The sequence below is a fragment of the Leptodactylus fuscus genome, chromosome 7 (assembly GCF_031893055.1).
Source record: "Leptodactylus fuscus isolate aLepFus1 chromosome 7, aLepFus1.hap2, whole genome shotgun sequence".
In the NCBI taxonomy this organism is placed as follows: Eukaryota; Metazoa; Chordata; class Amphibia; order Anura; family Leptodactylidae; genus Leptodactylus; species Leptodactylus fuscus.
This window is the reverse complement of record NC_134271.1, coordinates 13071574-13084314: the sequence shown is the minus strand read 5'-3', so window position 1 is coordinate 13084314 and position 12741 is coordinate 13071574. Positions and strand designations below refer to the sequence as shown.

General features: G+C 47.0%; 1 protein-coding gene across 3 annotated transcripts in view; it reads right to left on the bottom strand.

The window, feature by feature from the left end:
* The window catches only part of LDLRAD3 (low density lipoprotein receptor class A domain containing 3), a 118423-nt gene that overhangs the window by 16687 nt on the left and 88995 nt on the right, over positions 1-12741 (bottom strand). For all 3 annotated transcript variants that reach the window (XR_012717218.1, XM_075281064.1, XM_075281065.1), the window contains one exon: positions 454-799. Coding sequence is in view for 2 of the 3 variants with exons in the window: in XM_075281064.1 (XP_075137165.1) it covers positions 454-799 (346 nt within the window). In the remaining variant the exon portion in view is untranslated. The remainder of the gene's footprint in view (positions 1-453; positions 800-12741) is intronic.

Below are 12741 nucleotides of genomic sequence, written 5' to 3'. Positions count from 1 at the left end.
CCTACTGGGAAGGGTTAATAGTTTACGGTTGTTAATGAATGTAAATCCCATCAATATTTGGTGTGACCTTTGCCCTTTGGAGGAGGAGTCCTGAAAGTGATAATATGGACCTAATCTCAACATCATCCAGTCTGTCTGGGATGACATGAAGAGACAGACGGATTGGAGCAAGCCTACATCTACAGGAGATCTGTGCTTAGTTTTCTAAGATGGCGGCGGGGACAACCTCCTTGCCCAGTTCTGCCAATAGTTGAGTCTGGGGCCTAACTATTAGGGTGCCTGCCTCTCTTACACAATGTCCTCGGTTTGAGACCTGGGACAGACAATAAAAATAAAATGGAGGCCGCCAAACATACATAAATTTGTCCTAGCTGAAGACAGAGATTGGACGATTACTCCTAGAGATGCTACACAACTCTGCTACCACAGCTAATAACAAGCAAAGACACTCACTTGTCGTCCAGCACTGCCTCGGTATAAGATGGCGGAGACTCGATGTTCACCGGCGGCTGATAGCCCTCACTAGACACGTAATGGACCCCGTTGTTGACGTTGTAGGTGACTCTGCAGTTGTGGGGGTGGTCCAGGACCACCAGTCTGGAGAGTAGCAGTGGGTGCTGAAGCCGATGTACGGGAAGACTCATGAGGTTTGTACGTTTCCTCTGGTGGTGCAGGACGAGGGCCAAAAGGGCCACCACCAACACGAAGATGACCGAGCTGCCGATGATGGTGTATGTAATACTGGGGTAATAGAGAAGCTGGATCTCAGAAGAGACGTACTCCTGCTCGCTGGTGCCCTCTGTGGACAAAACAGAGACAGGTTAAGTGGGCGGTTTCCATAATAAGAGCTGCAGCCTACTAATCAGCCTATTGGCTTTGTAGATCGCAAAGGTCTTGGTGATCACATGGACCTTAGCGGTGAGCCTGGGCATACGACTTCACCCAGCAGGACCTGGAGAGAACCGAGGACACCGCGAGGAGACCTAGAAGAGGTGAGGGAAAGGGAGTACAACTTATTTTTGTCATCTCCTCTGGGCCTCCACCTATTATACTCGGAGACCCAAGACTATCATAATGTCACTTCTGGTTCTATCTGAACTTCTTTGACCCGAAACGAATATTTGGACTGAACGATCTGAACCTGAAACAAATCTTTAGAGGTTCGCCAATCCTTGGCCATCACAAAAAAGTTCATATGAAGCCCAATAGAAAAAACTAGACAGATAAAGGCGTAATATAAGCGCGGTACAATATAGGTGCCCCATATGGCGGCCTACACAATGCATACAGCCTCGTCGTATTAGGGAATCCTCCTCTGCACATACACTCCGCATACAGCTCTGAAGTATATATAAGGCCTCATCCCGGACTAAGGAGGAAGTTTTAGCCCCCGAAACAAGGTGACAGTCTGTTCTTTTATATCTGTCCCATGATTCTTCCTCCGCGGCAGACATGACAGTCACTTAAAAATGCTGCTCTGAAGTTTCCTCTGTAGAGTGCCTGCCATCTGCTTGCTGACATTTTGCAGCAATTCCGGAGGTCTGATTTGTAGTCCCAAATTTGCAAAGCAATAAAACATAAATTAAAATGAAGATCTTCATGTCCCGGTGCGGCATACACGACTTTACATGGGTGAGCGGTGTGACAGCGCGACACGGCGGACAATGAAATGCGGCTTTAGAAGAATCGGTCACAATTACTGGGGGAACTAGTGGAGGCCGAAAACAAGAAACAACTAAATGTCCCTTTAAGAGATTATTAAAGGAAAACTCCGGGGAAAGCTGGCACTCAGTGTCAAACGTGGGCCCAAAGGGGGCAGAGAAGAATGGGAAGGAGATTTATGCTCTCCCCCTGCATCAGTTTTGTCTAGCGTCTCATGACATCATCAAACCCCAAATCCAAATTTGGCTGGGTAACCCATAAACCTTTAATCCCTATATTTTTCATAAGATTTAACTGCCGAAAACATGTGAAAAACGCAAGCACTGCCCCCATTTTATGAACTAGAATAAAGCATTACCAGGAAGCTCCACCCCCGAGGAACTGTCCAAAAGACAGAAGAGCAGTAGAGGAGCCAATTTAATGTACATTTTTAATAAGATTTAACTGATGAAAACATGAGAGAAACACATGCTCTGCCCCCACCTGGTTAGCTAATGCATAGGAACGAAGCATTACCAGTAAGCCCCACCCCCGAGGATCTGCTCAGGGAGTAGAGCAGTAGTGGAGCCAATGTACATTTTTCATAAGATTTAACTGACAAAAACATGAGAAAAACACAAACTCCGCCCCACCTGGTTAGCATAGGAACAAAGCATTACCAGGAAGCTCCACCCCTGAGGAACTGTCTAGGAGAAAGAAGAGCAGTAGAGGAGCCAATTTAGCTGTATTGTGAACGGTAACTCAGAAATGACCCATTTTCCTCCATCACTGCCTCACTGCTTGGATTGTATTCTCTGTGTTGACATCTGAGCAGATCTTTTGTGAAGTGAGAATCAATAACGCTATCGCTTTCCCAGTTGTATGATTAGTGGCGTGCCAGACTGAGGCGCACTGCTCAACCTCCTGCCAATATCTCAACTGTCATCCAAATTATTTTCACAAAAGCAAGAGACCAAAATTCTAAAATATGTTCTGTGCAAGCGAACCCACAATGTTTTACTTCTAATATTCACTGATCCCAGAAGAGCGACTCACAAGGGGTAAGAGAGAGATCAGAGGAAGAGGAGACAAAAATCCAGATAACACTGCCATGAGAACTACCAAGTCCAAATCATGAATTGACATTCGCCACCTTGTAGATGCACCATCTATGTAATGTGGAACTACATATCCTGAATAGCTGCAAGCTATGAGATCAGTATATCTGATATTTCTAAGGAATACCATGTGCTCTCACACGCTAAAGTGATAAACATGTTGTGCATCCTGGTCCATACAGCTGAGGAACACTTTAAGATGCATATGGTCGGTGGCGGCTCAGTGGTTAGGACGGTCGGTGGCGGCTCAGTGGTTAGTACAGTCGGTGGCGGCTCAGTGGTTAGCGCGGTCGGTGGCAGCTCAGTGGTTAGGACAGTCGGTGGTGGCTCAGTGGTTAGGACGGTCGGTGGCGGCTCAGTGGTTAGCGCGGTCGGTGGCGGCTCAGTGGTTAGCACGGTCGGTGGCAGTTCAGTGGTTAGCACGGTCAGTGGCGGCTCAGTGGTTAGCACGGTCAGTGGCGGCTCAGTGGTTAGCACAGTCAGTGGCGGCTCAGTGTTTAGCACTGTCAGTGGCTCAATAGTTAGTTCTAACAACTCATCAATCAACAGTGGCTCAGTGGTTAGTACTGTCAGTTGCTCAATAGTTAGCACAGTCGGTGGATCACTTAGCCAGCGGTTAGAACGTTTTTTCTAGACTGCTGGGGTCTGGGGCTCAAATATAACCAAGTACAATCCTTGCCTAGAGTTTGGCCGGGGGATTTTGGGTGGAAATGTATCAAATATCTTATGTCACCTTTGTGGTGTAAAATTAGTGATTTGCAACTAAAGCCATTTTTGCTCCACCGCTTTTCTGACGATGGCATCGATGATAGCAATGGATGTAGCAACTTCGGGGCTGTTGTGGATTCATGCCCATGAACAAGGGCACCGCGGTGAGAGGGGTTTCCTAATCCATGATGAGTTAAGCGCTCGCTGAAGAATCTCTACCGCTGGACATATCACAATGGACAATCTTTGAGATGGATCTGTTCCTGAGAGAGCTGAGTAACAACCAACATGGCCGCTATTAGCCGCTGTCACTCTTCTATAAGGCATTATGTGTCGCTCTGCCCCCTGCTCCTATATTGCCGCATCGCTAGCAGTTTGTCTATGCTAGCCCTACCATGGTGCCATACTGGATATCACCCAGCTTTCCCAGAAGGGGATAAAACACGTAAAACTAATAAAACTTTTCTCCTCCGGATTTAGCAAGGAAAGCTTTTTAACAAGCGTCTGGTAAGGTGCCCGGCAGACTAAAGAGATGCATGGCCCGACGTCCGACACCCGCTCCCACGTTCCTTGGCGCAGCTCGGCACCGGCAGAGGAGAACGACTTTAATATTACGGCTTTGGAATTGAATAACTACATCGGATCTGCCAAAATCTCAGCGTCTGGGAGGATAATGCCTTCTGGGGAAAGTGTAAACACAGATATAATGAAGGTGAACGGGTGGCCCGCTCCTCCTCGCAGGAACGTCGCCATCCTCTGCCTGTGAAGCTCAGCAAGGGCTTGGAACGGCGCCGCTCTCTGCTCCTGCAGATCTCCGGCTCCAATAAAAGAGCGGTAAAGACAAAGCACACAGCGGCAGAGGGGAGAGATAAAAATCACTGCGTAAAAAGAGATTTCGGGAGATTCCTGCTGTAGCCAGAGCTTAGACCGTGCAGCCGGCTTCCCACGAAGAATTGGGCTTAAAGGGACAAGAACCTGCAACGTAAAACTAGTTCAGGGAAGTGTGTGAGGTCCTCCGCGTGCAAATGATTTGTGCGTCTGCATCCAGTATTAGGGCAAAACTCCAAATAGTGGCCAAGAAATGGACAATCAATGGGTAAAACTTATCTGTGATTGGTTGGGATCCTAGCAGTGTGACCCTGGAAATTATACACTTGTCCCGTGACTTGTCGGGATGCCAGTGGTGCATTCCCTATTAGTCAGACACTTATCCTGTGATTGGTTGGGATCCTAGCAGTGTGACCCCCAGAAATTGGACAATTGTTCCCTGATTGGTCAGAATCACAGTAATGCAACCCCCAGAAATTATACACTTGTCCCCCGACTTGTTGGGATACCAGTGGTGCAAACCCATCAGTCAGACACTTATCCAGTGATTGGTCAGGGTCGAAGCAGTGCGGTCCCAAGCAGTCAGACACTTATCCCTGATTGGTCAGAATCCCAGTTGAGCAAACCCCAGAAATTATATACTTGTCCCTCTGATATTGGTCGAAATCACAGCAGCGCAACCCCCAGAAATTATACACTTGTCCCCTGACTTGTTGGGATACCAGTGGTGCAACACCCATCAGTCAGACAATTATCCAGTGATTGGTCGGGGTCGAAGCAGTGCGGCCCCAAGCAGTCAGACACTTATCCCTGATTGGTCAGAATCCCAGTTGAGCAAACTCCAGAAATTATATACTTGTCCCCCTGATATTGGTCGAAATCACAGTAGTGCGACCCTCAGAAGTTATACACTTGTCCCCTGATTAGTCAGGGTCCTAGCAGTGTGACCCCCCAGTGATCAGGCACTTGCCCCTTTTCATGTAAAGTTCCCTAGGTCAGTAGTTGGATTCTGCAGGATGAAACGTTCTCCCCACCACCACCCAGAGGTCTACAGGGACAAGTCACCTGACTCCTTTCATTGACAAGTTACTGCAACAGTCACATTTTTTTTGCCACCGAATACCACAATATATCACGAACGCACGAATCATAGAAAGTAAAAAAAAACTTCCCTTTTGGATTCGATCTTTGTTCTGGTTGTCAAAAAAATGCATTCCAAAAAAATTCACAAAAAACGCTGTGTGTGATGGAGCCCTGACAAGGATGACTAGGACCTCAGACAGTTCTGCAGAGCAGTAATCAAGATGAAGACAGATGTGATGATTGGAGAGCCGGGAACATAATGAATAGATGAGGTGGACGCTGTGCAACGGGGCCGCTATATGAGATAAGAGCTTTTCTATCTATACCCATTATTACTAGTCTCCGCTCCAACTCAACAACCTACAATTCTCTAACAAACCTCAGCTTGGCGTGATATAGTCACGGTATGCAAGTCCAAAATACTTCAGAATTTTTGCACCAAAAGCAAGGTAGGTTTGCTTTATGGCTGCTGCAAAAAATGGGAGTTACATAGGTGATAAATTGTTGCAGTAGGAAACCCCTATACGGACACCGGCAGCGGACAATGGAGTGCTGGGTACTGATGGGATATGTTTGTTTTTTTCACATTTTTAACCTAGCCCTTGCTGCCCATGAGTTTCTCCAATTCTTGGACATCCCCTTTAAGTCTCCCACAGTCTAATGTGAATGAGATGTCTAGTGTAATGTAATGAAATGACTCTGACCTTGTCCCAGGCTGTACAGCAAAGCTATAATTTAAGCTGCAGGAGAAAGCATATGCCTGAGGCACCAGTGTGAAAACTGAAATATTTCAAGATTAATATTAATATATATTTATTAAAATTAAATTAATATTAATAGTCTACTACCTGCCATTAAATCCCCCCCAATCCAATGGTAATGCAATGGCTGATTCGGTCTTAGCCTATACAGTAAAGCTGAAATGTGAGCTGCAGGAGACAAGTTATTTCAGCCTCTGGCTTGTATTAATAGACTATCCATTAAACAAATCTTGAAATCTGCTATCACCTGCTGTTAATGCCATTGAATGAAATGACTCTGCTGCGTTTGTCCCATTCTACACTGCACAACTGAAAAGTAAGCTTCAGGAGACAGGTTATAATAGCAGCGAAGCGTGAAAACTGAAATATTTCAAGATTCCTTATCTTAATAGTCTATTACCTGCCATTAAATCCCATCCCCCCCCAATCCAATGGTAATGCAATGGCTGATTTGGTCTTAGCCTATACAGTAAAGCTGAAATGTGAGTTGCCGGAGATAGATTATTACAGCCTCTGGCTTGTATTAATAGCCTACCCATATATATATATATAATAATAAAAAAAAAAAAATCTTGAAATCTGCTATCACCTGCCGTTAAATTCCCTACAGCTTATTGAATGAAATGACTCTGCTGCTCTGTCCCATTCTACACTGCACAACTGAAAAATAAACTTCAGGAGACAGGTTACAATAGCAGCGAAGCGTGAAAACTGAAATATTTCAAGCTTTTCCTGTATGGATAGCCTATCATCTACTACTAAATCCCCCACAATGTAATGGTAATGAAAGGACTCTGCTGATCTTGTCCCAGTGTATACAGCAAAGCTGAAATAGCAGCTGCAGGAAATGGATGACATCAGCTTCAGTCATTTTCCAATAACTGCTGTATAAACTGGAATATTTCAAGATTTGTTATATGGAGAGTCACATTAAAAAGAAACATACGGAAAAAAAAAGCGTAATAAAAACCCAATTTAAGTGATGTGTAATTCATAGATGATACCTTTCCCTTCAGTCTCATATTCTTCTAAAACACAATAATTGCTTTTTCTCAACAAGGTATATTTTCTCTTTAAGACTGTGATGATGAGCGTGCGAGAGGAAATAAGAGCCGGTCCCTTCGATAACGGCAGTAATTGAATTCTATTCATCTTCCCTCTAGATTTGGATCAGCTGACTGAAGGCTGCAGGCAACCGGTTCGCTCCCCGGTGAAAGTTAAAAACCACGCTTTGATGGTTCCTAAAGCAACTAGGCATTGCACCGTTGGGGCAGGGGGCGATGTCGGGATTCATTACATCCAGACTATGCCCTTCCTTTGAATGACACGGAGAATGAGGCGGCGATGATTAAAGAGATTAGAGAGGTGTCTAATTCCTGTCACCTAATAAAATGCTGCTTTACGCCGGAATATTGACGCTGACAATTGGATTTGTTGTATGCTTACCCAGGACTTCAGAAAAAAAAAAAAAAAAAAAAAAGGCTTCAACGTGCGGCGCTGCGCTCCTAATATTCGCAACCAAAGAAACGATGCAAGGAATCTTGCAATTATCAGATTTACGAAATGTCCATGACCATGACAGTGACCGATCCTCACAAATTCACCAACATTTACAAGACCAATGTGTTTAACTCTTTACGCTTGGCTCAGGGGTTAGGGTTGTTGTGCCCGTCAACAAGCTTGTACTCCGTTTCCAACAACAAATAGCAGAGCTATGAATGCAGCTCTGGAGTTACAAATGTTGCTGTATCCCGGCAAAAACACAGCCCTGCTACAGATTAACCAAACCTATATCTGAATTGCCAGAGGTTTCCCTTAACATGGGGCAATGGCACCAGGTACATGGGGATTCTTGCTTTCCTCTGGATCAACACTGTAGGATTATAGGTTGGACTTGATGGACCTGTGTTATCCAACCTCATCTGCTATGAAGTCTCAGAGCCCTCCGAGTGTGTGTATATGGGGGTGCCTGTGCGAATGTGGTTGAATAAGATGGGGAAATGTGGAGGTAGTAGAGCTGTGGAGGGGACATGAAGGCAGCAGATCTGAGTGTATAGAGGGAGTATGTAGTTAGCAGGGAGGAAATATGGAGGTAGCTGAGCTGTGTGCATGTGCTGGTGGAAGAGCATGTGCGTGTGCAGGGGGCAGAGCTGTGTGCGTGTAGAGGTGGCAGAGCTGTGTGCGTGTGCAGGTGGCAGAGCGGTGTGCGTGTGCAGGTGGCAGAGCGGTGTGCATGTGCAGGCGGCAGAGCGGGGTGCAGGTGGCAGAGCAGCGTGCAGGTGGCAGAGCAGTGTGTGGGTGCAGGTGGCAGAGCAGGGTGCAGTTGTCACAGCAGTTGCAGGTGGCAGAGCTGTGTGCATGTGCAGGTGGCAGAGCGGTGTGCGTGTGCAGCTGGCAGAGCGGTGTGCGGGTGCAGATGGCAGAGCAGTGTGCAGTTCTCAGAGCAGTGTTCGGTTGCAGGTGGCAGAGCTGTGTGCATGTGGAGGTGGGCAGAGCGGTGTGCATGTGCAGCTGGCAGAGCGGTGTGCGGGTGCAGATGGCAGAGCAGTGTGCAGTTCTCAGAGCAGTGTTCGGTTGCAGGTGGCAGAGCTGTGTGCATGTGGAGGTGGCAGAGCAGTGTGCATGTTGAGGCAGAGCAGTGTGCATGTGCAGGTGGCAGAGCAGTGTGCATGTTGAGGCAGAGCAGTGTGCATGTGCAGGTGGCAGAGCAGTGTGCATGTTGAGGTAGAGCAGTGTGCAGGTGGCAGAGCTTTGTGTATGGACTAGTCATTTGTGAAAGAGAAAGAAGCAGAGTAGAGCCAGTAGGGACTAAGTATGTCAATAATAGGGGTTCTGAATCAAAGTCTCTCCCAAAAGGTCACCCCCACTTTCACAAACTTTGGGAACCGCTGCTTTATACAACGTCATGTGTTAGGACTTATTCATACATAGCAGTTTAGGGGGTGTAAAAACTGCAGTCTACGGTTGCAGTTTTTGCAGATGAAACATTCATTAAACACGTGTCCCCTGTACAATCACTCAGCCAAACTACATGCATTTTTTCCCATACAGTTTTTATGCGACTTTAGCTGCACCTTTACTGCTATGTGTGAATACGTCCTTACGGTTTATGCATTTTCTTATGTCAGAGCGACAAGGCGCATGCTCCCGTATAAAGGGGTCGCAGTGACACAAAACCTCCATTTATGCCATTTTCTATCATTGTACCTTTCTTGCAATTTACTCCGATTATTTTCTCCCTGACAGGTAGTAATCCCGCCATCGGCCTCCCCTGACTAGTCACATGTGTCGCGGTTAGGACGCGACGCCCATGCTCGCTCTTCTGGGAAGTTACCGACACCTGATGGGTCTTCACGGCTGCAATCATTCCAACGACGCGCAATATATTTACACCGCCATCTCCATGCATCTGCTTAATCACAGCTTGTAAGTTGTACTTAAAGCAGCGCCACAAGACGACAATAACCGCAGCCGATAATGAATCTTTATTGCTTTCATGAGAGAATTGCTGGATTTTATAACATCTGGGCTTCCAAAACAAAAGAAAATAATATGGAAAGGCGAAGATGAGGAGCGGCAGAAAGTTGATATACGCTCAATGACAAAAAAAAGATACCGCCACCAGATAGAAATGTTGGATTGGTGTAATACTGGTCCTATAGTTCTGTCTCAGGAAGATATGTACATGAGTATAGGTGCGGTCTTGATGACATACTAGGTTTTGCCACAAGAGGGCACAAAACTGCTTCACGTACTGCCCTATAACAAGGCTCTCAGAGGCTACTTTTGGGTAGTGTACCTCTTAGGGATAGATCCCGTGCACACACACGGTGAACAGGATCCGGCGGCCCAGACAGATCACCAGTAGAGAGGATACTTTGATCCATTGACAAGCACAAGTCCCACAGTTTCCTTGTCCACCATCCGGACATAGGGGGCACCAAAGGGAATTTGGTGTCACAGAGCCCAATTTAGGTCATTCCTGTTAATTTGCATTGGTGTGGCAAACGAAAAACCTGGACTGTACAGACTGGATAACGATAGTCAGGATCTGTTTGGGATCCAATGACAGTCAAGTTGGAGTATGGAGACCACATGGCAAGGGCTTAAATCCTCCCTTTGCTATGGAGCAACACACTGCCCCCTGTTGGTGTGATTATGTGGGAGCCATCATATAGTGTCCGTGTATCACTACCAGGGGTGTCCAACTGTCCTAACAGCTCAGTGATATATACAGGACATCGTGCCACTGCCAAGTGTTGTCTTTCATGGCAGAGTGGCCAACTGGTACCAGTACGATAGTGCGCACCCAAACACACAAGGGTTCCCCAGGAATGTCTCCCCATCCTTACATCACCAATCTACGAGTGTGCAGGATCTACATTTGTGGGTAAAATATACTGCAGGATAGAACCTGTATATCCCTACGTCTTGCCATATTTCATCTTGTATCCAGGCTAGAGGTGCTAACAAGGTCCTAGAGCCTCCGCCCAATTGTACAGTTTCCCCATTAACCTTCTCCTTTGGCTGTGACATTGTCATCACTTCCATAGATCATCACATTAGTACCAGAGGAGAAGCTCAGGCAAGATGGCCGCCCCCATAATCATGGACAGGAAATAGAATAAATTGGCCTCACTTCGTTTCCCCAGCCCCCTTCTTTGGGTGATGGTTCCCTTTAAATCTCCGCAGGATCGGGGCTGTAAATAAATATGATTCTTTCCACTAATTAAAGTGAGATTACATTTGTTTAATCGTCTGCGCCCACCAGACAGAATGTCAATTTGCCGCCAATAACAAGCGTCTGTTTCATCGTTCTAATTTCCTGTGAAAGAAACCGGCGGCAGATGCTCAATCCTTTTCTTTTTGGGAAAGGAATTACGGCAGAACGGCTCCTTCCATTGTGCCGCCTGCAATATGAAGTGAGAAAGAGACGTCGCCGTAAACAAACACGACGCCTGTGCTCTGTGGAGAATGGGAGCGTGGCGGTGTCAGTGGCGAGCCGCGCAGGAAACAGCTGGATCTCAACTGCATTGCGAGATAAAACCGCAACATTGAGGGACTTGTGTGGACAGATAAGACTGCTGTCATTGTGCTCCGATACCGGCATGCAGCATCTGCCACCGCTCTTGAAAGACTCCTCAGAAGACGACAACAACAACAACAACAAAAAAAAACCTGGCAATCTCAAGAAGTCCAACATTTGTTGGCCTGAATTCTACAGTCAATGGTGTAGGGCGGGAGGAGAGCAGGATCTGGTCTATATGACGCTAAAGCTCGCAAGACAAATGTAGGCCAAGCCTGTCGGCCACCCAATGTGTAAGGGGTCTCCTAATTCTCTAAGAGTTGGGCATGTTTGATTTCTGTTTGTTCACAGGTAAGATGAGCTGCGAGCAGGGGTGTATGGAAGGGGATAGGCAGGGATGCAAGAGATCTGGAAGGGGAGAGAAAGACAGGGAGATCTGAAAGAGGACAGGGAGCGACCAGCAGATCTGGTAGAAGAGAGAGAGTGACCAAGTGATCTGGCAGGGGATAGAGAATCATCAAGGGATCTAGCAGGGGACAAAGAGCGACCAGGGGATCTGGCAGGGGACAAAGAGCGACCAGGAGATCTGGCAGAGGACAAAGAGCGACTGGGGATCTGGCAGGGGACAGAGAGCGACCGGGAATCTGGCAGGGAATAAAGAGCGACCAGGGGATCTGAAAGGGGACAAAGAGCGACCAGGGGATCTGAAAGGGGACAAAGAGCGACCAGGGGATCTGGCAGGGGACAAAGAGCGACCGGGGATCTGGCAGGGGACAAAGAGCGACCGGGGATCTGAAAGGGGACAAAGAGGGATCAGGGGATCTGGCAGGGGACACAGAGTGACCGGGGATCTGAAAGGGGACAAAGAGCGACCAGGGGATCTGGCAGGGGACAAAGAGCGAACAGGGGATCTAGAAGGGAGAGAGGGGGGATCTGGAAAGGAGACAAAGGGAATCTGAAAGGGAGACAAGGGGATCTGGAAGGAAGACAGAGAGATCTAGAGGGGACAGAGGATATATTTATCTATGTGTGTCAACTACTATAGCCAGCCAAAAACAAATCCCCGGGATACATCTCCATAATTACAGAGGAACATGATTTATAAAAGGAGCGTTCTCCGCCGTCAGCGCACATAAAAGTTTTATCATCCATTAGTGCAATTGGTGCAGGCGAATATAATCTGACGATAGAGCAGAGTCGCTTGTAGTACGCCGCGGAGGAAGGAAATACAACTGTAAACAGCAGAAACTTCAATTGTAATAGCAAAGTAAATTCCCAAATGGTTATATTTACTGACAGGTGACCAATGTAAGAACGTGGCGCCTCCACAGGCTGTCTAAGGTATTGCAATGCAGGGAGAGGCACCTTCTTCTTTCCATATACATTGGTGCTAGCAGAGACCGTGGAGAGTGCGGAGTACGATGTGATCTACTTTCCGATATCTCTTTTCTGTCATCTGCGTTGCTAGGGCGGTCTCCGGGGAACGTTCTCTGCTAATTACAGCCTTCTGTCTGCCAAAACGGCGTGTTACCAGAGTACAAAAGATTCGTCAATTTAGGGAAAAACTGCATCCGCC